The sequence below is a fragment of the Parus major genome, chromosome Z (assembly GCF_001522545.3).
Source record: "Parus major isolate Abel chromosome Z, Parus_major1.1, whole genome shotgun sequence".
NCBI classification, from domain to species: Eukaryota; Metazoa; Chordata; class Aves; order Passeriformes; family Paridae; genus Parus; species Parus major.
Window position 1 is genome coordinate 15,621,970 of NC_031799.1, and position 26,466 is coordinate 15,648,435.

Below are 26,466 nucleotides of genomic sequence, written 5' to 3' on the forward strand. Positions count from 1 at the left end.
TCACTGTCCCCGCTCCGGTCACTCACTGACCCCTCTCCGGTCACTCACTGACCCCTCTCCGGTCACTCACTGACCCCTCTCCGGTCACTGCCGGCCCCCGGGCCCGTGTCCGGAGCGCTGTCGCCACCTGCCGTCCGGCGGTGACACTGCAGTGGGACAGCGCCCGCCGGAATTCCTGGGTGAGAGGGGGAACCCTGACTGAAGGGATTTGGCCCGATAACCCCAGAGGGCTTCGCTGATTCTATATGTCTGTCCTGCTTGTGATGGTTTTGTGTATAGATATGGTGAGAAAAGTATTGTAATTTTTATAGTTTCTTTTTGTTGTTATTTTTTAAGACTTGTGGTCCCTTGTGGGCACAGCAGTGTGGAAGACAATACTATGCAACAGGAGTTTGTTCTGAAATCAGTCCAAGTTTCGAGATCTTAAGAAGCTTTTCTCCTGCTGTTCAAAGTAAGGCAACATGTGCAAAACTGATTCAATTAAAAAAAAAACAAAAAAAACCCACACCAAATATATCAAACAAAATCAACAGATACTGTATTGTGAACTGTTAATTTTGATTTCTTAAAAAAATGTATGTGCCAGAAAATAAGTCTCAAGATAAAGACATAAAGACTGACAAACTGTGGTCTGATGCTGATGTAAATATGGTCTTAATCCCCTGTATTCAGAAGCATTGCACCAGTGCAGGGTTAAAACTCCTGTTGAGTCCTCTTTCTGTTAAAGCCCTCTGATCTGAAGTGTTGCCTTTGTGAGACCTAAATATGCACCTCTGGATTTAGGTAAAGAGTATATTGAGTCTGCAAGTGCTTTTAATGTTCACTACCTATTTTTGTTTCAGAGTGTTCATCTGTTATAGATGTTGTGGTGGTTTGTGATGAGTCAAACAGCATTTATCCCTGGGATGCAGTGCGGGCATTTTTGAAAAAATTTGTACAAGGCTTAGACATAGGCCTTAACAAAACCCAGGTAAGTCAAAAACATATGTGAGAAAGACCAAAAAAATCCAAACTAAACAAAACCTAAACCAGCCAATTTTAAATGAAACCAAGTGTGATTTTGTGTAACTACAGTGCCTCCCTCAAAGCCACAGATTACACAGTTATCCTATTCAGTCTTGGGAATTTTATCTCATGGTTATTCTATTTCAAAAGGGATTAGTAATTTGATCCAAAATATAAATTATCTGAAGTAGAAATCTATGTTGTATCTAGGGGAGTCAGATATCTTTCAAGCATTAGATGTAAAAGTAGTTGAAAATAGCCTTTGGGGATGTGATAAAAGTAGAACAGACTTTTAATGGGCTTTTCATGCAACTCTTACCTTCCAACTGCTGCATCTTCAAAACAGGAGCTTTTCATGCTGGTTTACTCTTTAAGGAAGTTTACTCTTTAAGATATTTAAGGGTTTTTTTCCTTTTTATTTGATGATGGTAAGGGAAATTTTATTGCCTTTTTTTTTTGTTTTAAACATCTTCTGTCTTTACAGTTGTCCATTTTCCCTAAACAGTTCTGAGAGCAAAGACTGGGGCACTGGAAATCTCTCTCCCAAAGGCTGCCTTCTTCCTTGGGCTACTTTGGAAGTGAGGTGCTTAAAAGCTAGGCTTCCTGCTCAGTTCTTTCTGAACTTCACCTTTAGCATCTTCTCTTTTTTCCTTTCATTTTAAATGCACATCTTACCATACATCTTCAGCTTCACCTATATTAAAAACAAGTAGGGTTTGCAGTGCTGTAAAGTAACTAACCTTTAGAACATCCTTAGAAGAGATTGGACTGAGGTGCTGTCAGCTTGTAGAACTACTGCAATTTTCTCATTTTTCCCAGATCTCCTTGTATTATTGCTGTCCACCAGCCCTTCCAGAAGTAACCAAGCAAACATTTAATGTCTACTGTTTCAGATTGTTTGCAGTAACATGTTGTAGTCCATAACAAATGATACAAAGTGCAAGAGCATTCTAGCTTTCTTTGCTTTTCAAATGTGTTAATATTAATTGGTTTTATATGTGTTGAGAGAGAGCCATGCATCTGCAGACCTTTTACACCAGCCTGACAAATAAGTAAGCGTCACGATTCTATGCAACTAATTGTAAAGCATCATTATCTAACACCATTTTTTTAATTGCATAGGTGGGTTTAATTCAGTATGCTAATGATCCCCGCGTAGTCTTCAACTTGAATACGTATCAAACAAAGGATGAGGTTGTTAGAGCAATGGAGAATACGTCTCAGAAGGGAGGAGATCTCACTAATACTTTCAAAGCCATTGACAATGCAAGGTGAGATGCATTGATGATTCACTGTGCAACTGTTGTAACTTACCTTACATGGCAATATCTTGAATTTCATTCCCTTGGGAAGACAATGTGCCCATGGCCTCTGGAGTATGCTCCCAGCACCAGGCAGAATTCATGTACATGTACAGTGTCCCATGCAGATTGGCACAGGAATATGTAAACCACAATTTCTGAAAAGCATGTTGTTAACCATTGAGTTGAACTCTAAAGGAATTCTGGAACCCAACAGAATTGTGTGTTATGCCACAGATGTCTAAATATAACAGTGCATCAAACAGAGTGGACAAGATTTTAGGAAAGATACAAAGCCACTGAAAGAAGTAAAGTTTATCCGAGGATTTAGTGGGCCCAATAACATTGGTGTTTTCAGATCAGGCTTTGTCTGATTGCAGGGAAAATAAACATCTTATCTGTTGCCAGTTTGTCACTGCAGCGCTGTGAGTATGAAAAAATAGGGAAAATTCAAACCAATGTTTTATGACTTTGAACACTTACACAAACCAGGTCCATTTCTCAACAAGAAGATGCTGTTTTGAAGTTTAATCAAGTATAGTACTCTAGGCCAAAATACATGCTGAATCAAATGAACTTGAGAATTTGGTTTAGGAACAGACTCAGCCTTCAATAGAGTCAATATTTGCAGTAGTATTGAGAAGCCTATTATTAATTCTGTTCCATTTTTGTCTGAACTTGGTGATGCTTATTCCTGGTGTCATTAAATTTTAATAGTTCTGATAAAACCCCGTTTTCATTTAGAAATGTTTGTACAAAACAAAAATACTGATTTTCCTGGAATTTACATTTCTATCAAAAACACCATCCAGTCCTTCCAGTTCTATTTCATGCTTCTTTGGTTACTTTTATTATGCACTACAGAAGCAACTTGTTCTAATTAACTGATGGACATATTCATTACAGTGTATGTACTGGATTCCACCCATTAGGAATTGATGTGTGATAAACCCAATGTTTTATAACAGACAGTATGCCTTCTCAGCTGAAGCAGGAGGACGCCCAACAGCCACAAAAGTCATGGTTGTTGTGACAGACGGTGAATCACACGATGGCTCCAACTTGAAAACAGTGATAGGTAAATGCAATGAAGACAATATAACCAGATTTGGCATTGCTGTAAGTAATACTAAAGTTATACATTACTGCATGTTTGAAAGATTGTTTTGTTGTGTGTGTATGAAAGTGCATATTCTGTACAAAAGTGGTATGTCATGCACACATTGTTGCACTGGTGAGACTGGAACAAAGTCAAATTAATCCTCTGAACTGGTGGAAATACTGGTCTTCTCACTGGCTGAAAAAGCAAGACTAGAATTGCCTGAGCAACTTCAGTGATTGTCTCCCTTGCCAGGGCTTATGTACTTTTCCCTGTATGAATGGTCCCTTGCATAGGAATGAACTCCTACAAGCAATTCACTAATATGAATAAAATAAACTTTTTTTTTTAATATGTAGAATATTTGCTAAAATAGTACAGAAGGAAATTAAATAGCACCATGATCTCTCTCTTCTTATTTTGCCATTTGCTTGTTTGTTTCTTTACACAAGGTTTTGGGATACTTAATAAGGCATGAACTTGATACTAAAAACTTAATTAAAGAAATCAAGGGGATTGCTAGTCACCCAACAGAAAAGTATTTCTTCAATGTGTCATCTGAGGCTGCACTACTGGAAGAAGCAGGAACGCTTGGAGAGCGCATTTTTAGTATAGAAGGTAAAATACTCAATGTCTTTGAAAAAATAGATCAGATTCTCCCAGATGATGAATTTAGGATTTTATTTAGCTTCAGTTTAGTGTAGTATTGTGAAAATGAGGGTAGCTAGAGCTGCAGGCTGCTCTCTGCTCACCAGGAGAGCTCTGGTTTTCATAGGTGTTCCCCCAGCTACCCCACACCTAATTAGCCTGAGCTTTAAGCTAATTTACGAAGTCTATTCCCCAGCTGATGAAAATTCCTCTCATGTCATGGGCTTCATGACATGCTTTTCCATATGCAACCAAATGTATTTGTTACCACCAGAAGAATAAAGGTATCTTTATGCTTGTGAGCTTCACCTGTGTGAATCCTAAGCCATTTTAAATTAATAACAAAAAAAAAAAAAAAAAAAAAGGAAAAACCACAAAAAACCCAAACACCAACCAAAAAAACCTCTCCAAAACCAAACCAAGCAAACTAGAAGACAGGGTTACTGATTACAGAGCTGAAAATGCAGTTTGTGTGGTGCCTACCAGGCCCCCTCCCTAGCTCCATCCACACTCCTGTGTATTGCTCAGAGGAGGGTGTTACAGAGGTGACACAGAGATACTTTGGCTGTCCCCAAAGCCGGCTTTTAAATTTAAGTTAAATTCAGACCTCTCCTCAGAGATGTGTAGCCTACTCTCAACTCCCTAAGGTGCTTATGTCTGTCTCTTTCCTGTGCTCAGGAAATCTTCCCTTCTCTTTCAGCTCCATTTATTTTTTGCTAGGTCCATGCTGCTACGCAAAGCAAGGGAATAGGTTTTTTTACTGAGCACTCCCACTGCATTCCCATCCATCTAGCTTAGGAAATGGATGTCACAGTGTATTTCAAGACAATTACAACCGTTTTTAGAAGTCCTATACAAAAATAAAAATTCCTATTCTGTTTGAAAGTTGTGAATATAGAGTCATTAAAGCTGCTAATTTCAGGGTATTAATGCTTCCTAAGAGACACAAAAAGAGACCGCAGTGGAAAGACTGTGCAAACTGATTCAAAACATCTTGACCATCTTCTTCTGCCCTCTTTTTGGAAGCGACTTACAGCATGGCTCATGGTTCCGTCTTATCAATTTGTCATTAAATCCTCCAAATTTTCTTCAGTTTACCAGCTTTGATCTCCATTGTTTGTAATATAATGCTAGTTTTTTATAATGCTTTAATATTTAATGTTCTAATGTTTGTTTATAATGCTCTAGCCAAACTGGTGGATATACAGAGCCCCTATATAGCTAAACTCAGAGGCAGCAAGACTGGATTTTGTGTGGTTATATAGAGATAACCATATATATGTGTCTGTTTTACCAGGTACTGATCAAGGTGATACTTTCCAAATGGAAATGTCACAGGTGGGCTTCAGTGCATCTTACTCACAAAAAAAGGTACATGAGTTTAATTATTTAATGATACAAATAGCTGTACATGTACACAAATGTAAGAAAAGAGAAATAAAAACACAATGTCCAATTTTAAGAACTTTTTACAAGCAGAAGAATATCAAATTATCCTTTTAAATTTCTTACTTGAATTTATATTAGTAAATATAGCTGCATTATAGTTTGTTTCATGCACTGATTTTGAGATGTGTTAATATAATGATTTCAGTGATTTCTGAGTTCATGTAGCAGGAAAAGTTTCATTCCTCCATGTTTGTGACTAGCTATATTATAAAGCTGGTAGGCAGTCTCCAAAATACAAATAAATCAAGTCTGAAAATAATTCCTCTATAAATTATAAAATTAATAATATTTGTTTAAAGCGTATTTCACTTAAAAATTAGAGCCAAAAAATCAGATATATTTTATTGCTAATCAATTTTAAGATTATCAAATAAGTCCTTGTAAAATTCAAATGTGGTTCAATAAGCTTTCAATTGAAAATACAAGAAGGTTGTTTCTTTCTTATAGCTCTTAAAGATGCATGAAATAATTTTTTATAAGTCCCCTGTTTTTGCACAAATTGAAGTTCTAAATTATAAAGCAGTTAATGCTAAGAAATTACCAAAAAAATGGGAAACGTATGGACAATTTTCAGGAAACTTACACATTTAATTTTATTGCAGTTTTCTGTAACTGTCTCAGTTTAGTGAAGGATTTTAATAACTTGAATAAAATGAACTATGTTTTTTTTCTGTGTACAATATAAGATTGTTTCTGTATGAAGTACTCTGTATAAACCATTTTAATTTGGATTTTAGATTTAAGTGTTCTCTCAAGAGCTTCTCCTTACATGAAGCATTAAAACTATATCTATTCACATCAGCTTTCGTGTGCTGTCATTGGCACTTCTGTTGTCAAGAAAAGGGACTTTAGCTTTTTTGTACAACTGCATTTGTGTGATCTCAGTCTTCTGGGGATCACGGGTGCAAAAAATCATGGACTTAACAAGCCCAACCCCAGCGTGGACAGACTTAGGAAATTATCAGAGTCTTTAAATAAACCCATTTTATCATGAGTTGCAGTAACTGAAGCAGTCACTTATCCTCTTGCAGTAGAAGTGATAATCCCTCTTAACAGGGCAGTAAAGTCCTGCAGGTAAGTAGCAGCTATGAGCAGCTCCAGTCAGCTGCCTGCAGGCTTTAGTCTGTATCACTGGATTAAGCACAGTGATGCAGGAAATTATGCATAGGACCTTCAGCTTTGCTCACACTTTTTCAAAATCTAAAATGTTCTAAAATGTTGACTTTATTTTTTAAAGGATGTTCTGCTGCTGGGTGCAGTTGGGGCCTATGACTGGAGTGGAACAGTAGTTCAGGAATCTTCAGACAGAGTCACCACCTTTCCAAGCCATGTGTTTGAGAAGATTCTACAGGACAGAAACCATAGCTCCTATCTAGGTAAGAGGCTGAAATACACATCTGGAAATGTATGAAACATTGACTAAGATATTAAAGAAGTTGGAAAGTTCTCCTCTAGCCAGATTTGTGTGTTAAGAAATTAATTGAGAATGACGAAAAGAATTTTTCGTCAAAGAAGATTATTTTTTACTGGAAAACAGTTCATTGAATAAAAACTTGACAGTTTTTTTAAATTCTGCTAATATCAAAGTGGCTAGCTGAAATTAAAAAAGTCAGTCTTTGTCACTGCTGTGGTTTAGCCCCAGCTGGCAGCTAAGCAACACTCAGTCACTTCTCTTAAGGGGACTGAGAATGACGGAGTTGGAAGAGTCAAAGTGAGTGAACTCCTGTGTTGAGATACAAAGTCACGCATGCAAGCAAAGCAAAACAAGGGATTTATTCACCACTTTCCATGGACAGGCAGGTGTTCAGCCATCCCCAGGACAAGAAGGCTCCAACACACACAACTGTGATTTGGGAAGACAAACACCATAACTCCGAACATCTCCTCCCTCCTTCTTCCTCCAGCTTGGTACACTGAACATGCCACCCCATGGAATGGGATACTCCTGTATTCATTTGTGGGCAGCTGCCCTGGCCATGTCCCCTCCCAACTCCTTGTGACCTCTCCCAGCCTCCTGGCTGGTGGGGTGAGGAGAAGAAAGGGCCTTGACACTGTGTGAGCACTGTTCAGCAGTAACTAAAACATCTCTGTGTTATCAACACTGTTTCCAGCATAAATCCAAATCACAGCTCCACACTGGCTGCTGTGAAGAAAGTTAACTGTATTCTAGCCAAAACTAGCACAGTCACAGAGACATAATAAATCCTATGATTTTAGAAGGCTGCTTAGTGAATCATACTGATCATTGTGAGTTGCTTCTCTTAAAATATTTGAGTGTTCTTCCCCAGTTTGATGTGGATGAGAAGCTGATTGACTTTCTATTGTTTCATATGTGCTTGCTGTTTTCTTAGCCTTTCCAGTTCAGTTTATATTATAGATTTTGAATATTGCTACCACTAAATGGAGATTTTACTTTAAATCTCCATTTGTAATAGAGATTTTACTTTAAATCTCCATTTGTATTTTTGACATTTTTTGTGACCCAATAAAGCCAGTCTGTATTCTCAGTTCATTGAAATGTTTTCTGTAAACCTTCAAAATGCCTGCTTTGCTGTTTCATCCCTGAATAATGCTGCTGCATTAAGCATCTATAACTTTCTCATTCTTGAAATGATTCAATAATATGCTCTCTTTGCAACTAACATACTCTTTTTTTCCCCTATAGCTCAGCATTATTTGCATCCAACAAAATTAATAAATCTAAACCCACCCAAATGAGCAGTAGCTGTTTTGCATGTATGACCTCTTCAGATTTTCTCTTACTTCATTTTCTTAAAAATTTTAAAAAGCTCAGGTAATATCCTTTCTCTACAAGGTAGTTTTAGTGTATTTACTTCAATCTTTCTGAAGGAAACAATGCTGTTGCCTTTTCTCTCCCTTTATTTCCCTTCCACTTTCTGTCCTCCAGTGGGACCTCTCCATACCAGCTCTCTTACTAGCTATGGGGAGCATAAGTTAAAAGAGCTGCTAGAACATCACAGCCTGCTCAGTTGGCCCCTGTTCTGCACTGCACCCACTCACTTCAAATGATTGTATTCTGTATTAATGAGGAAGGTGTGTACTTAACTTGCAAAATAAAATCTTGTTTTGTTGCTTCCAGTCATAAAGAACAAAGTTGTTCTCAGCCTGTGTCTGAACAAAAAATCCAAATTAGACAGGTATGATATAAAGATCAAGGCTGTGTTCCTTTTAGTCTCTGTTCCTCATATTGTTCTGCAGCTGGCTAAAGATCTACGTTTTCTGTCCCATCGCTGGCATCTTGTTGTTGAGTTTAGCTATAGACTTTATAAAGGATGACGTTGTTTTCTCTGCTTAAATTATCTGGAACTAAACCACAGAAATCTAAAGTATGTACTAATGCTAGATTTATACAGCTAATACATGTTAACATTTTTGCAGGTATTAAACAATGTTTCCTGAAGTCAAATAAATGCTAGAATAATGGTAATGAGGATTAAAATGTTCAAAGAAGTTCAATCAACCCTTCAGCTGACAAGCTGTTAATAATGTGGCCTCTTCTATTCAGACAAACCACTGGTCTGTGGTTTGGTGAGCTGTGGGAAAATGCAGTGCAAACTTTGCAGAAGCTAGGTGTTCCTCCCTAGTTTGAAGACTGATCCAGTCGTTCATCTCGTATTTCTCTTTATTTCTTCTTTCCAAGCATACTCATTGCACGTTTTTTCCCTGTCTTCTTCACAAGCATAACATTTTTGTGGTCTACATTTTACTGAATAGGCTAAGCTATTGTACATGTTATTCTGTAAACCTGCTTCAACTTGATCTGTGTGTCATTGTTCTCTCCAGGAGAATATTGCAAATTTTATGCATCTGTGACAGCATAACTTCCCATCTGGAATCGTCGCTCTCTGCAATTAACATACCAGATTGACTCATTCTCTGTGCCTTTACGGATAACCAACTGATAAATTGTAATTAATGGTCGCTCACATATGTTAAATGTTGGCTTCTATCCCCAGGTTATTCTGTTGCTGTTCTCTCAACTATGAGCTCTGTCTATTTTGTTGCTGGTGCACCAAGATCCAACTATACTGGCAGAGTGGTGGTTTATGATGTTGATAGTGATGGTAACATTGCAATTGTGCAGTCACAGAGAGGGGAGCAGGCAAGTATATTTTGGTCATGAATACAGACTTTCAGGAATCTGTTTTTATTGACGCAGCCGTAAATTGCAATTTGTTTTGAAAATTCCTCTTTTTCTCAAAGCATTTAGAACCCACTTGAACTTTTCTCTGCTCCTAGACTATTTCAATGAGGTTAGCTGTAACTCTTACACTGCATTTTAGGAAGTCATCCAATTAGTGGTGAAAGATCATATACAAATCTAATTAATGTATCCTTTTGTAAGCAATTAAAATGGGGAGAGACTCAGTAAATTCTGCTCTGCCTGAGAAGTTATTTAGTAGATGACATCCGAAGACAGATCTGGAAGCTCAATCTCTTTTCCTCTGGAAAAGAGGAATGACTTTAATTGGTTTTGGTATCATGTGTAAGACAAGTCTGAGAGTAGATCAGAGGCTGGGTAGTTTTATGTGCAGCTATAAAAAATATCTTCTTTTCTGCTGGCATTTGCATTGCTGAGTGGTAAAGCTATAGCAACAACTATGAGACAGAAACAGTGAAATATGTGTAAGGATATGGTTCTTCCAACAACAGAGCATGTTCAGAGTAATTTAATTCATCAACATTGAGTAGTATTGCAGTTTTACTGGATGTAAGTTTTCTGAATCAGGTGATAAAACATGATTTACAAAAACCATCTACAATGACAACCCATTTACTTCTGATTTCAGATTGGCTCCTACTTTGGCAGCGTGGTATGTTCAGTGGATGTCAACAGGGATTCTGTGACAGATGTGCTGCTTGTGGGTGCACCAATGTTTATGAATGACCTGAAGAAAGAAGAAGGGAGAGTATATATGTTTTCCATCACAAAGGTAAAAACAGCTCAAGCCCGCATTGCTTAGAGCTAATTTCTTTCAAATCTGATTGGCCACATGCATGTTAAAAGGCCTTTGGCCTCACCAGATCCTCCAAGACACTATTTAGTGAATCTTTACAAAGTGTTAGAAATATTTCAAGTGACTTTTTTTTTAACAAGAAACAGAGCACATGCTTTTCTTGGGATGTGGCATAAGGGCAGGGATGAATGGTGCGAAGCCTTCGTGGTTAGAACTCTGTGTGTGGAGGCCTTTCCAATGCTGCATTATGTCTTCTGCTTTTCAGTAGCAGCTGCAAACTTGCCCCAGAACTACTTGTGCATGTAGTCTGGGAGCTAGTTAGGTCTGGAACAGACCAAAATGGGGCCAATGAGCAAGGCAGTAGCTAAGCACTATCAGTGGTCATGGACCTGGTGCTCTCAGTGTCTCCCTGGTCCTGATGTCAGGCAATGTGCTTCATGCTAATATAGCATGGCTTGACTGTATCTCTGAAGAACCTAGCTCAAGGCTTTTGTTAGTTAATTTGTCATTTGTTTATGGTGAATGTATTCAATGCCTGACAGTATTCCTGAAGCAGTTCTAGGAAGTGCTCTTCTGCCAGCTTTCTGCATTGTTTTATAGATTCTGACACTGGATGGTTACCATAACTCTTGTTGTACCCTCTATTCAGTAAAGCTTAGTTATTTGTCTGATGCTTGACCTGACAGTGCTTTTTATTCAGCTGTAAGTAGCTGTTTTCAGAACATATGCAGCAACCATACTGAGTCATTTGGCATTTTTGGACAGTCTTTCATTCAATGGATATCTGCAAAGTGAATTAATATCCGACATCCATCAGAAAAAACAGAAAATGATCTCTTTGCTAGGTAACTTGCAATCAAGTAAATAGAGAGGAAGAACCATTCTCCTCAGCAGGACCTCAGTCAGAGTATCCTGAAGCAAGGAACTACCCTAAAACAATGTCAACATAGATGGAGGTGCTGAAAGTTGGCAGCTGACATTGGTCTTTTTGCCTGTGATATCAGACATGAGATATGAAAGAAAAAAGAAAAGACTTTTTTATTATTATTTTCTTTTGGAAACAAAATAAATTGGAAGGCTATTTTACAATTTTTAGTTGTTATCAAATGTTTGGTTGAAAATTATTTAAATTTTAAATAAGAATAATGAAAGACACTTTTCATATTTTTTTGAAAGAATCTGGATTCGTGCAAGTTGTCCTCATTGCGCAAGTAATACTTTTTTAGTAATTTTTAATGAATAACTTGGCTGTTATTTCTAAAATTTTAAGTACGGTGTGATAACTGAGGTTAAAGGTGAGAATGCTATTTGCCAGAGTTGCATTTCTTCTAGTGTAAATGGGATTATTTAACTATGATGATCTCCAATCTTTCTTTCTTCATTGGCATTGGAGAGGTCAGGAGTTTACCATTTGGACACATGTTTTTTGCATTAGTTTAGTAAGGAAATTCCATTTCTGTTTCAAATAATTATGTCCAGTTACATAATTTCCATTCCCTCTGCATAAAAACCAGTAATCCAAAACTGGAAACTGTATTTTTCAATGTATTGTGAAACTTCAGAACAGTCATATGAGGACAGAGAGGGCATTTAAGCTTCATACATATGGTTATATTTGCTGTTAGTACTTTGCATAGCATGCTTTGATTTTGCTGTGTAATTCTTGCCAAGACTTTGAGACATAATGCAAACTGAATGGGCAATACAATGGGGAAGGAATTCAATGTTGAGCTGTCTGAGGGGAATGTACTGGAAAACAGAAACAAAAAACAATGCACATAGATACTGCTTCTATGTCTAATCTGGTGCAATGATAGCTGTGTTTCTGCTTTTTCTTATTTTTCAATTTTTAAAGAGAATCTTGGATCAACAAGAACTCTTGGAAGGTCCACAGGGGTCAGAAAATGCACGCTTTGGATCAGCAATTGCAGCACTTGCAGACATCGATTTCGATGGCTTTAATGATGTTGTAATAGGTGCACCACTGGAAAACCAAAACTCTGGAGCAATTTACATATATAATGGATTTCAAAAGACTATACGTACCAAGTATTCTCAGGTAAATAACTGCGTTGCATAATGCTGTACTTGGTGCTCTTAAATCTCCAAGAGGAAAAAAAAAAAGGATTTCTGTATTTTAATTTGCTACTGTTTAAATCTCTTAAAGGAGTACTGTTATTCTCATGGTTTCACATTTTGTGCCTCTCCTTCCTTCAGCTGTCAGCATGTCCAGGTTGATGTTGTGGTGAACCATACAGAGGAAAAACATGTGCAAGATGCTCATTGTGAGCCATTTTTAATGCCCAAGTCCTAATGCCTAAAGTCCTAAAAGTGTTAGACACCCATTATTTTCAGGTTTTTAGTGCTGATGCACAGCAATGGTAAATTCCAGCTGTGCAAATTACAAATACATAGTATTAAAGGGGAATACATATATACTATATATATATAGTATATATGTATTCCCATATATACTATATATATGGGTCTTCATATATACTATATTGGTAATGTTGTTATCACTTTCCATGAAGATTTTCTGGTTGCAGCAAGTATTTTTTAGAACTCCTATTAAGCTTCATATTCTTTGAGTTGCTCAATGTGAGATGGAAAAAGTTTCCAGCTGTATCTGGCATACAGCAGTTAGTTGATCTGCTCCCAAGACAGAAAAATCTAGTCCTTTGTCTGCTCCAAGAGAGGAGAAAGAAGTGCTACAAAAGCATTTGAGAAAACACCCACAAATGCATTTTGTTTAAACAGTACATTGCATATACAGGGAGTATCAGTGCAAATCTATTAATTAGGCTACTATCTACAGACTTAAGCATGCTTTGGCAAACTCAGTAACCAAACTCTCTTTCCCAGAAAATCTTAGGATCGGATTCTGCTTTTGGACAAAAGCTCCAATTCTTTGGAAGATCAGTAGATGGCCATAGAGACTTAGATGACGATGGCATTACTGACGTATCAGTTGGTGCTGATGGAAATGTGGTTGTGCTATGGTTGGTATACTCTTTCTTAGAAAGGAAGCAGTGATTCAGATGCAGCAATTGAACATGTAGTTAATTAAACAGGAAAATAATCAAATTAAAAAGCTCTTTAGTTCCATGTGTTCAGCACTAACACACTGCCTCATCACTGCTATCAAAACTAGCTAAAAAAAGTTTAGACTAAATCTCTTTTAAGTGCATATTATGAAAGCCAAGGCAGCATGCAGAGCAGAGCCAGGTGGCAGAGCCTGCTGAGAGGGACCTGACCAGGAGTGAGAGGGCTGGGAGACATCTGCCTGCTCCTGCTGTGCAGACACGTGGTCCAGAGGGAAGGGACAGCAGCAGGGAATGGGGCTTGATGGCTTTGTAGCAGCAGGTTGTGTACCTCAGTAGCCACAGTATAATTTTGATAGTTGAGCCTGAGACAGATGAAACCGTGTCTCACACAACCTCCATGACCTTCACTGGCTGATATGGGGGGAGTGTCGTCCCATATCAGCCAGTGAAGAGGGCAGTAATAGTGAGTTGACACCTAATTCTGAGAAGAGACACATTTTTAATGGCACATTGCCTTTGCCACAGAACTTGGAGTACTCTAACAAAATACAAAAAGTTTTCACAGAACCAAAATCATCTGCCTGCCTAAGTAGGCTGTGATTTCCACTCCTTGCTTGAGGAGCTAAATTCAAACGCTGTTTCCTTTCCTATCTGTTGTCTGTCTTCATGCCTGAGGCTCCCCATTGTAAGAAAAATATCACTGAATTGCTACTTCTTTCATAATGAAACAAGATAATTAAAAATGAATGGTCAGTTTGGACCTTTGACTGCTGCTGCTGCTGGGAATTTCATTAAAGAAAATTATGTTCCTTGAAGTACCAGCATTTATTTAGATTTGATTAATGAAGATGCTCATTCTTTTTTCGCTCTGACATTTGGGCTGATTAATGCATTTTGTTTTGATTAAAGTGTTTGTTTTTACATGTAGGGTTCCTTTGAAACTGTTCTTCAAAATCTTGATTAATTACATGAAAGTTGTTTTTCCAAAAAATTAGATTATTAAAATGAAGAATTACCCATTCTCACCTTCCCAGAAGAGCTCTAAAGGAGCAGAAGGTTACTTACTTGGAAAGTAGGCTAAGGGCTTTCATTCTCTGATACCTTGAGGGATTGATTAGAGCAATAGGATGAAGACATCAATTAGCCATTAATTTGACATGAAAATATGTATTATTATTATTATTACTGTAAACAACAATATCAACAAATTCATGTATACCTAAGGAAAAAATTTTACCAGTGGCATTAAAAGAAGTTTACCTTGGGAACCAAAAAAATCATTACTAACATGTACAGATAGTATTAGACAATAGCTTCTGTGTTACCCAGTGTTCTTCAAAACCCCATGTAACTTGTAAAATATATTTTTCAGGTCAAGAGGCATTGCAAATGTGTCCATAATTGCTTCATTTAAACCTGAGAAAATCAGTCTGCTGAACAAAAATACAGATATATCTGTCAAAATATGCTTTCAGGCTACATTTAGACCTGCTAAGAAAAATAATCAAGTGGGTAAGAGTATTTCAATGATTTGTTTTATATTAATTTCTTCAAAAGTCCATTGTTCAAATGAGTAATGGAAAGTCTAAAGATGTATTAGATTGAATGTCAAGAGTCACAAAATAAAAGTAAAAATTAAGTGCTTGAGAAATTGTTTCTAAGACCTAATTCATCACTGGCTCCATACTGTTTGAAAAGTGGGGAATGAACAGTATAGAGGAGAGCTGTGTCCTTGTTGTTCAGCAATCCCCAAAAATGTCATTAGTGAGGAGTTGGGTTTTTCCAACCTTCTGGTTTCAACAACAGACTGCATAATTTTCCTCTCTCTTCAGAAAGAGAAAATTAAGTATTTACTAGAGGCTCAGAGCTCAGAGTTTTCAGTGGGAGGAATCTCTTCTTTTCAGAGGACAGTGAATATTTCTGTGACCAGCAGTGGGCTTCCATGAAGTTTTTAAGTCTCACAGATAACAGCAGTTGGACTGCTTCAGTGCTACATAAAGTGCCTTTAGGAACTCATGATTTTAAGCTATAAAATAACAATGAACTTCCACAACATATTAGTCATAAAACAAAGAGAAGGTGGCAAAAAATATGTGATTGAAGAGAAGATACAGATTCTTTGAAGTCACCTCTGAGTTCAGTGGTATTGTTGAAAGGCCCCTTTATCTAGAGTAACCCTGGCCCTGCTGACTGGCTTCCTGCAGTGGAGGCTGGATTGATTGCCATTTAATGTGCTCCTTGCAGATCAGGACCTAAACCTGTTTGACTGCTTAGGAAAAACACAAGAGAAAGTATTTTCAATTTGCAACTGCTCTGTGTTTAGCTATGAAAAACATGAAATATTTAGTGTGGTTTGAAAGCCTGGTCCCTATAATATTGAGCATAGTAATGAGATCATGGACAGCCATGCTCAGTCAAAAATGAACTGCTATTCTTCTTGTAGATATAAAGTACAATGCAACATTGGATGCAGACCTGCAGTTCTCCAGAGTGACTTCTAGAGGATTTTTCAAAGAAAATAATGAAAGGTACATGCAGAGGGATCTTGTGGTGCATCAAGAAGAGAATTGTGTTCATGATGTCTTCAGTGTACAAGTAAGTGTAATTGCAAGTAGTCTTGCATAACAAAAGTGATCAGAGGAAGACATGGATTAATTTTTTGTCTGTAATTTGAATTTCATGCATGGTTTATTGAATTACTTATATTTCCCAAATCCACCCAGCTGAAAAATTCTTAATAAGGTTATGATTTCATAGAAACTAGTAATTGTCACATTCAGTACAAATTTTTAGGACAGGAAGGAGGGTTTTTAATTGTGTTATTCAGCTTTGATGTAATATAGAGCCCATGGTCTATAGTTTAAGTAGATTTTAATTTCCCTTTGAACTTCGGGTGTATTCTAACCCCTGGAACACAGCAAGGAACTTAATAAAAACTAAGGAGGTCTCCATTTTTCTCCAGAAACAAAGACTGAACACAGCCCTGAGGCTTGCCTTAAGCCCTGTTGCACGATGCTAGGTCAGGTAGAGGACTTCTGTCCCTGTTCTGGTTTGCAGTGACCTATTAATCATATTTAGTGCCATGCGGAGTGGTGAGCTGTAGGGCTAGAAGGTGATTCATCCAGGACTGAAAAAGAGAGGAGACATGGCATTTACTGTATTTTAGTGTCACTCAGACCCAGATGACTCTTTGTGATGGTAAGGCAGAGTGGAATAGGAATTTGGCTTCTGCAGCTAGATGAGAATGAAAGCTATCTGGTGATGGCTTTGAGGACAAGCTCATACAGCTGCCGACAAAATGCGTGCTCCTTAGCCCTAGCAGTTACTGTCATGTGTACAGTCTCCAGTAATCCTAGAAAAATCAGTTTTATCATGGAAATCACATTGAAAACTGTTAATCTAGAGAAGCCCACACTAGTCAATCTCGCAAAATTATTTTCTTTAAGAAATGAAGCTTTGAAATATTGCTTCTCCTTGTTTAGAGCAAATATGATTTTACTGCACATTCTCAGTTCACAATAGGTATTACCAATTTTACCCTGTTTTCTGTGCTGGCAGCCTTCATCTGAACCATGTGTTTTACAGGAGCCTTCAGATGCAGTGAATTCACTTAGTTTGCGCATTGACATCGGCCTTGCAAACCCTGGCTCCAGCCCTGTCCTGGACATATCTTCTCCAGCATCTGTGGCCTATAGTGTAAGTATGCAGCTTTACTGTTTTATTCAGAAGTGCATGACTACACACATCGGTCATGGGTGGCTCCCACATGTACTGAAGAGGTACATGGAAGTGAAAACTGCTGCTCCATGTAGGTCACTTGGAGGGGTGTCCCCTGGTTGTTTTCATACCTTTGCCTGTATTGCATGAGCTTGCTCCCACACACACACACACCAGCCACTGCAGCATAACAAGCATGTTAGTTCAGCCACATCACTGTTGATGTGAACTTCTAGTTGATGGCAAAGATGAATGCTTTCTGTTTATTCTACAGTAAAACGGTACATAAAAGAGAGATGGAACTAATTTGACTACATCACCTTTGTTGTCGTTGAAGAGTAACCTGTCTGTACCATTCTTGGATCAGTTGACATGTAACAGCACATTATTCAGTTCACTCATTCATTTGTCAAGATTTTTAACCTCCTTCAGAGGGATTTTCTTACCTGCAAACCAAGAATGTGCTTCAGGTTGAAGGTGTTTGCACTCTAGTGTCTTCAGATAATGTTAAATGTTGAGCCCTGTCATTCAGGAAATGTTTTTGTTTTTCCTAGATTCCTTTTATTAAAGACTGTGGTGAAGATGAACTTTGTATCTGTGATCTTGTTCTGAATGTTCAGTGGAAGGCAGATGATGGGTAAGAGCTGAATCAGTGGAATTATTAGAGTCCAGTGTTTTCACCAGTTGGTTTGTCTGTAGGCTTTGGATGAATTTCTAAGAATGCCTTTCTAGTTCAACATATACTTAGAAACGGCACAGATAGAAAAAGCAATGGCATTTTAACCTATATGTAATAAAGGAAAAAAAGGTATGATAGGAACACAAACATAGCATTAGGACTCTTGTCAGCTTAGACCAACCCAAGTTTTAGTACCTTAGAGATGTGGATATAGTGAATATTTGGACATATTGTGTCTGACTGGCTGTTGTTGGAAAAGGGAGAACAGTGGGAGAGCAGCAGCAGCTGTCTTCATCCCTCCTGCAGGGAGCAGTGAGGATCCTGCAGTAGCTGTGCCAGTGGAGAGCTGTGGTCAGCTATTTGGGCAGCATATATTCTAAGTCCATGTCTGATATATGCATACATGTACATCACAGAGATAAGTACATGTGTGCTGCCTACTCTGTACACCTTCCCACCAGGTACAGCCCTTGAAAATTCAGCCAAGTCACTTTGACAACACATAATCAAAGTCCTGCACTTTTGGAAGATAATAATTCTGTCTGGTTTTAGGAAACACCATCACACAATGCCAAGGGGTTTAGAAAGCAGAGCATTTAAGTGTGTACAATGTAGGAAATGTCTTGCTGTGCTTGTTACTTGTTGTTGGCTTCAGGCAACACATTTTCCTGATCCACAGCTGTTCTAGTACCTCTATTTACAACAATGGACTTTATTTTCTAACAGCAAACAACAGTTTATTGTCAGCAGCAAAACCAGAAGACTAACGTTCAATGTGAAATTGAGAAATAAAAAGGAAAATGCATATAACACCAGAATCCAGGCAACATTTTCAGACAACCTGTTTTTTGCTTCATCTTCTTTACCGGTGCGTGATACCCAACTTCGCTATTTCTGTTGTTGCCCCTGATTTTTGAGGTTCTCAAGAGAATCTTTTTTTTTTTTTCATTTCTAGCAGTGCCTCTTTCAGAAAAGAATGTGTGTACAAAACTCTCTCACAATTTGTTTTCTTGGATAGCAGAATTATTCCCCCGGCATATCAGTTTATTTAGGTCAAGGAAAGATATTTCCAACTCAGCATAAAAGCTGGCAACTTGTCGAGTTTGGCCTCACCTCAGACATCTTTTCCTCACTTTAGGCCTTGGCACCCACATCTTCTTCTTAACTCTCAGCAAGATGCCTGAAGCAGTTTCTGTGCCACAGGGAATTTGTATTTGATAAATCAGACATGAAGCACTGATGATGAATCCTTAAAGCACAGACTTGGGATCTAGTGTTACTGCCAAGGCCATGTGTTCCAGCTAGACAGTTAATCAGATTGACATGATTTCTATACCAAAAGCTCTTCCTCCAACAAATTTTATCTTAGAGAAGGGGAAAGAGAGGAATTATGCATACTATTTTGGGGAATGCCGTATGCCTATAATTTAAATTGTTGCTCCTGATTCACGAAGGATGAAATGCAGATTTCAGTGCTTGGCTTATATGGTCAGGCTCCTACTGGAGAGGTGCGTGATAATCCTGGGGGTGAAATCCGGAGCAATCCCTGTACTGAAGGGAGAGGAAGGATAGCATTCATTCCTGCCCAAGAGCAGCATTATTCTGAACAATGAATTGGCAAAAGTACTGCACACAGCACTGGGGGTGCCCCTCTACCTCCCCATCCTTTGTGCAGCAAGATTGTTCATTTCACTCCTGCCAAAAGACCACACTGGAGCTAGAATTTTCTTTTGCTTTAAAAGCCCTTTTGCTTAGAAGCACTTAAGCCTGCAAGTGAAGTTTAGACCAAAAATGTGCTAGCTTCAAGGCAGGAAGAAAAACATAAACTGAGTATGTATGGGCCTTTTGGGGGGTTTTGTTTTGAGGGTTTTTTGCAGCACAGTTCATGAATGGTAAATGTCTACTAGGAATGTTTTTTAGAAAAGACAGTACTTTTTAATTTATACTTCTCCAAGGGTTGATAGCTGTCTCTGGTCTGTGAATTTGTCTTTGAATCAAGGATGATGACAAGCCAATATTCTGCAAAGTAGTAAACAAACGATTATGCATGGCAGATTTTCCTACAGAAAGTTTGGTTTCTCTAAGGAATTCCCCTTTGCACACTAAATTCTATAGTGAAAGTACTTAACCAGCTCTAAGATTGTGTAAATATGTCTGCAAAAGTTCTGTAAAAATTCTGTAAAAAAGGACTGTAGAAGTTAGTGCTGGAGCTAACCTGCACTCTTGGGCCTGTATTCCTTCTTCCAAGCTCAGCACAAAGTTATAAAAAGATGATTACAGCCTACAAGAAGCTGTGTGGGAGTGGTACTTGTCCCACCTTTCTTATGACTTCCTCCTGGCCCTGCCTATGCCCCACCCATCTCCTGCATCTCTAGGATTTACTGCCATAACATCTGTTTTCATTCCTTAGTTGAATACATATGCTGCTGAAGGTACACACCTCTCTGCCTTATCAAAATCTGATATTAAGATGGTGTTTCTGTCTGTTTTCTCTGCAGAGTGATGGGACTGAAGTCTCGTGTCAAACAGGAACAGCACAAAGTACAGTCATTTGCCAAATAAGCTATCCTGTTTTCAGAACAGGACAACAGGTACAGCTGGCATGTTTAAATAACCTTGAATGCGACACAGAATCTTTTCATCTTTTCTGCTGTTGTTTTTCCCTAACTCTGCATTTACTGCTGATAAGGATTTCTTAGATTTTACAAGAGAAGCATTAAAAGAAGCAAACTAGGGCTTAAAATTTGTGACTCCCTGCCAGATTAAAGGAAAAAATGACTCAAAGCTCATTTGTCACAACCCACAGCTTCCAAATACTGCTGCAGTTATTTAACTTTTGGAGAATGAAAGCTGGGGCAGAGAAGCATAGAGCATCATGTGCAGGCTCCTAAGAACTGAGCACAATTCCCATCAAATCCCTCCTGCAGTGTGACCCTGGGGTAACTCCCTCACCTGCTCCTTGAATCTCATCCCTCCAAGAAAGCAGTATTGTTTTGGGAGGAGATGGGAGGCCCACACAGCCCTAAGATAAACTGTGTAAATATATACATATATATATATTTATTTTTTTATATATATATATATATATTATTTTTTTTTCATATATACCATAAACCTCAGGATATCCACAGCTTTATGGAATCTCTTATTCCTCAAGGGCAGAGCAGAAACAGGGTCCTAGTCTCTAATATAATCAACTAAAGCAATAATAAACTTGCTAGAAAGGACAGAAACATGATATTCTGTGGTGGGACACGTAGAATAATAAATAAATAAATAAATAAATAAATAAATAAATAAATAGTTTTTTTCTGAATGTTGATGGAATTGCTCAAAGTGGACCTGCTGGAACAAATGGAAGAAAAGATTGAATACAAAATTTGTGTCAATGCTAGAGTTTAAAAGGAAGGAATTGTGAACACCTTTTGTTGCAGCTTGTAGTTAGTTGTACACAATTTCAAAGTGCAAATAACTTGTTTATGTTAGAATGCCAACTTGTAGGGGAATGTAAGAACAAATCAATTCTGAGTATTAAGAAATTACTGAAATATTACACAGGAATCTGTAGAGAATTCAGATACAAAGGGCAGTTCTAGATTGTTGCAGACATGAATAATGTCTTTTGGGAAGTCCCTTGGATGTTGTACCAACCCATTTACTGTGTGTTCCTTGTCTCTTCCATAGGTATCCTTTGATATTAGCTTTGATTTTAACCTTAAAAATCTTCAGAATGTGGCAGTTCTAAGTTTTCATGCGTGGAGGTAAAGTACCTAATTATATGAAAGCAATTTAGGTATTAAAAGCTTGTTTGTATAAAACGATATTATTAGACCTGACTCAAATGTGTTTTGATGAACAGTGAAAGTAAGGAACAGCAAGAGTCGGACAACCAGGTCACCTTATCAATTCCTCTGCGATACGATGCAGAAATTCACTTCACAAGGTATGCTGAATTATGTAAACAGACACTGTCACTTTGGCAAGCTACTTGAAGTTACAGTCTTGAACGGTCACGAAAATATAGAGAAGCTTTGCTTTTGTTTTGGAAGTCATATGAAATTCCCTTCTCACCGGTAGGAGCAGATTTGTCTGTCTTTCCAACCAAACTTATATGTAAAAACTACGAAAGTTGTGGACCCATGTTTGCCTCTGAAGAGTTGTTACAGATGCTTCTGTGAACAGAAGTGATAAAAAGGCCAACCGTGCATGTGGTTTTGATAACATAAACAGTATATACTGTAAATAACATTTGGCTTCTTGGCTCAAATGTAATGACATGCGATCAAATCTGGAGTTACAGTGATCAAAACCAAACAAAAGAATATCAAAAAGAAAAATATACCAAACTCTCAGCAAAGAAGGGGGGAAAAAGAAAGAAAAAAATAGACATATCTGTTGAACACGGAACAAAAAGATAGATTTTCTAGCAGTTTGACATAATGATTTGAACTAAATCCTGAGGTGCACCTGGCAAATTCTGCCTTGTTGCAGCTGCACTGGCATGGGGAGCAGACACCCTGCTTTTCCACGTACCCATCCAGATTCTGGCTCAAACCTACCAGCCCTGCCTGGTGCCAGCCCTTTCTTCTCCATGTAGAAGGCAAGCCAGGGCTATTGCAAGAGCCATCCTTAGCCTGGGAAGGGTGGTTTGTAAAGAGAGGCAGCTGAGCAGGCAGAGGGAGATAAACCAAAAAAAAGCCTTTTAATACCTTTTATCTTCATGTAGTGGTCTTGGAAATTCTTACCTTGAGCTCTGGAAACACTTGGTGATTTGGGATGCTCTCAAGAAGTAATTAGTCTGTTACTGTTCCAAACAAGAATTATTTCAGTTACAGTTTAACTTAGATTACAACTGAAACAAAAATACATTGGTGTCACTCTGGGATCAAGGTAGGGTATTTGAATTTTCATCAAAGAAGAGATTTATTTCTCTTTCCCAAATATTGAATTTCTAGGATCAACAATCACCAATTCTTGGTGAAAAAATGCTTTTGCATACCAAAGTGTTCAAAAATTAGTAAATGGATATAAAAAAACCCAGTAGATATTTAGAGGATAACAGAACTTTAAAAGATAAGGAGCTGCTTCAAGATGCAGAGCAATAATGGATCCCAGAAATTAATATGCAGAGATTACCATAGCTACAGGAACTGTTGGCTGCTGTGTAGGATGAGCTGGAATAGGGATGACAGTACAGGAGATTAGTGTCATAACCTTCTTTGCAGAAGAAGTTTCAGAATATTAGAGGGCCTGCATCATGGCTAGGTGCACCAGTCCTGGAGTCATGCAGAATTTTTGAGACTATTTTAAATGCAGAGAAGCATTTGAGTCAGTGTTGCAAGTTCTTTCACCTCATTGAGAAAGTTGCATGAGACTTTGCCAGAAGCAGCAGAGACTGCACAAGCATCTGTACAGAGGGCTTACCTCTTAGGAAATTCAGATGGTGTAAACTTGAATCAGCAGGTTTAATTAGCTGAGAAATATGAACTGAAATTAAATGCTTCAGAAGAAGCAAGGCATGGAGTCTATAAAAGTTATTCAAGGGAAAACAGGGTTTGAATTCAGTGACATCTTCTGAATATGAGAAAATGGAATTTCATATGCACATCAAGTAATGAAGGAAAACCTACAGCCAGAAAACGGTTAGTTATTCTTGGAGATAATAAATTTTAAAGAATTAAATAAAATGCTTATTAAGCCATGGCATAACTTGGCTTAGGAAGTATTTACCTGGAATTAGTTCAGTCCTGAGGCAGGTAATGCAGCCAAGAAGTAATCCCTTAAAATACAAGGATTGAGGAAAAAGTATTGTTTTGCTAAAGTGAAGTCTTTCTAGGGATCATTTCCTGAGTTTCTAGGAGAACATGTAGCAGTATGTCTTACCAGAGACTTCTGAAAGAACAAGGAAGCTGATACTGTGCATCTTGGAAGGACTGTAGTCTTCAGCAGTAAGGAAGCAAAAATGTCATGTTTGTTTTCTTTGGAGTACTTATGAGCAAGCCCTTCAAGGAAAGGGCCCATGGGAGCAAGTGCGGAGGATCAAAAAGGATCCACAGTGTAGTATGGAGAATCACAACTGATCAGGAATCACATCTGTGAGACTGCACACACATTAAATTGGGATTGTATGCACAGATGTTACCCAGATTAAACAGGGATAGCGGTAAAGATGATAGATTCCTTGTCTAACAGGAAGAGCTGATGAAGGAGTTGTAATAGCCCCTGTTTCTTGTTAACTAACCAGCTTGCTTTTTGACTGCTCAGATTAGCCTTCTAATGAAAGCTAATGATGAAGAACAGACAGTTCTGGGATGGTTTGGCAGAGAAGCTGCTCACAGGTAGCAGGCAGTGGGTGTGATGCACTGCACAGGGATGTTTTCCTTGCCTTTGAGTGTGACTCTGACTAACTGAGTTCCAAAAGCAGCCACAGCTCCTTGCACATGTTCTTCCATCCCCAAAGAGGACTGTGAGGGCTATGTGATATGTACCATGGACATAAAGCAGGGTGATGCCTGTGTTTCCACACCCAGCCACTTACAGATGTACCACGGGAGACAGGAAGGCCCTTTCTGAAGCAAAAGATGACTGCAAGTCAAACGTTGCAGTTTGTGTGCAGAGGAGGAATTTGCAGTATGGCCCTGAAATAATGCAAGGCCTAGAATCCTGAGAGTGCCTGTATCCTGTACAACTGTCTTGTCTTAATTTCACAAGTTTCTTCCAGCTCTGGGCTTCAGTACAGCATTTTCTTAACTAACTTCATAAAATTCAAACAACAATCTAAGTGACTGACTTTTCTCTGTCTGTACTTCTGACCTGTTTCACAAAGCCATATCCAGTAACATATGTTTTCAAAGCAGCTGCCAAGTTGAAATGTATTGTTTTATGGTTGTTAACCAGGCTTGCCAACATCAACTTTTATGAAGTATACTCTGGTCATAACATTCCTTCCACTGTGAATAATTTTGAAGATATTGGCCCCACGTTCAACTTCTCAGTTAAGGTTAGTAAGTCTGTTTTGTTCTGGTTCAAGAAGCTCCCTCTATAGCCTGCTCCCAAAACTAGTTTTAAAAAAAAAACTTGTTTCTGTTTTCATTGTCTAATTTTTGAGGCTTTTGAATAGGTCAAGTAAGGAAAAAAATTACGAATAGCATAGGTTCTTGGAGTCTTCATAAGGTTAAAGATGACATTTGCACAAGTACAGTGGGGGAGGGATTGATTCTGCACTGTGTATTTATTTAGAAGATGGTTAATGCTTAACTTTAGGCCAACTTAGACTGTTTTTTTTCACAGAGTCTCCTGACAACTTGATAAAGAAAAACAAGTCTTTGCAGGCTTGGATTTTGAAACTTCAAGTTTGGCAAGGGTTAAGGGCTCAAACGTTATGCAAGAACTAGCCAAATCACGGTGCTTATTACGTAACACAGAAAAAAACTTAGATCCAAATATGCAACGTGGAAGAAACTTAAATTACATTCCATTTCCATTCCTGTAACTGCTACTCCAAAGGACTAAATAGGCCTATTTGCCATGGCAGAATATTTGCTTTTCAAAACATATTTCATGCAATTAATATGAACTTTGCTAAGTAAACAGACAGGAACCTGGAGCTATACAGTACACTTTCTGCTTTACTATTCACAAAATTACTACCCCAGTGTCTTAATAAAAAAATGCTGATGTAAAAGGAGCCCAGTTGCTCCATACTTATCCATTATTTCTAATTTTCTTGCTGTATCAGATAATTTATGCATAGCTACCTGAAGTAACTCCTGAGCTTTTTGCTTTGCAGGTAACAACAGGAAGTATTCCAGTAAAGGTGGCATCTGTAACAATCAGTCTTCCAGCACTGACCAGCAAAGGCAATCCACTAATGTACCTGACTGCAGTCAGCACAGATGAGGTATAGAACTGAACTGTGTTTCAGGGACTTATCAGTACTATAAACATCAATTATCTCCCCAAGATTATGGCTTAGTTTAAGAGAATCTATGCTTTTTCTCCTTGTCCCTTCCTCATAAAGGGGGGACCACAATGCCAGAAGTGGTCTACACTAGCCTATTACTTGGAAGCTGTGGAGTATCTGGATCTCTTCAATTAGGTCTTTCAGCAAGTCCCTGGGAAAATTATAGTAAAAATGAAGTTTTTAGCTGAGTAAAAACCCTTCAGGTCAATCTAGGGTGAAAAAAAAAAAAAAAAAGAAAGAAAAAAAAAAGGTGTGTCTTAAGAATTATTTACTTCTAACCAAAGCCACATATTCTTAGTTTCCTAAAGAACTCAGTATTCACATTCTAGCCTTTTACAGCCCAGAAATATATATTATGATGATGCTTATAAACTCACAAGTAGTATGTCATCCAGTCTTATTCCTCTCATCTCTCCTAGGCCAAAGGTGTTACTTGTGACGCTCAGATAAATCCACTGCAAATTGGGAAAAGACCTTATTCTCCATCTTTCATAAAAGAGAACTTCAGAACTTCCAAAGAACTGGTGAGTAAAACCCAGGGCTGCAGTAAGCAGGACCTTCTGAGCTGAGGGAAGCAGA

General features: G+C 38.2%; 1 protein-coding gene across 5 annotated transcripts in view; it reads left to right on the top strand.

Annotated features, from left to right (window-relative positions):
* Nucleotides 1–26,466, top strand: part of ITGA2 (integrin subunit alpha 2) — a 68,427-nt gene that overhangs the window by 32,234 nt on the left and 9,727 nt on the right. For all 5 annotated transcript variants that reach the window (XM_015652895.2, XM_033520612.1, XM_033520609.1 and 2 more), the window contains 22 exons: nt 337–451; nt 843–970; nt 2,128–2,276; nt 3,275–3,425; nt 3,858–4,023; nt 5,351–5,424; nt 6,740–6,878; nt 9,480–9,625; nt 10,314–10,457; nt 12,337–12,540; nt 13,347–13,483; nt 14,901–15,040; nt 15,972–16,123; nt 17,114–17,224; nt 17,800–17,882; nt 18,651–18,792; nt 20,423–20,515; nt 21,609–21,685; nt 21,784–21,867; nt 24,822–24,924; nt 25,714–25,824; nt 26,307–26,411. In XM_015652895.2, the coding sequence (XP_015508381.1) occupies nt 337–451; nt 843–970; nt 2,128–2,276; nt 3,275–3,425; nt 3,858–4,023; nt 5,351–5,424; nt 6,740–6,878; nt 9,480–9,625; nt 10,314–10,457; nt 12,337–12,540; nt 13,347–13,483; nt 14,901–15,040; nt 15,972–16,123; nt 17,114–17,224; nt 17,800–17,882; nt 18,651–18,792; nt 20,423–20,515; nt 21,609–21,685; nt 21,784–21,867; nt 24,822–24,924; nt 25,714–25,824; nt 26,307–26,411 (2,754 nt within the window). The remainder of the gene's footprint in view (nt 1–336; nt 452–842; nt 971–2,127; nt 2,277–3,274; nt 3,426–3,857; nt 4,024–5,350; nt 5,425–6,739; nt 6,879–9,479; nt 9,626–10,313; nt 10,458–12,336; nt 12,541–13,346; nt 13,484–14,900; nt 15,041–15,971; nt 16,124–17,113; nt 17,225–17,799; nt 17,883–18,650; nt 18,793–20,422; nt 20,516–21,608; nt 21,686–21,783; nt 21,868–24,821; nt 24,925–25,713; nt 25,825–26,306; nt 26,412–26,466) is intronic.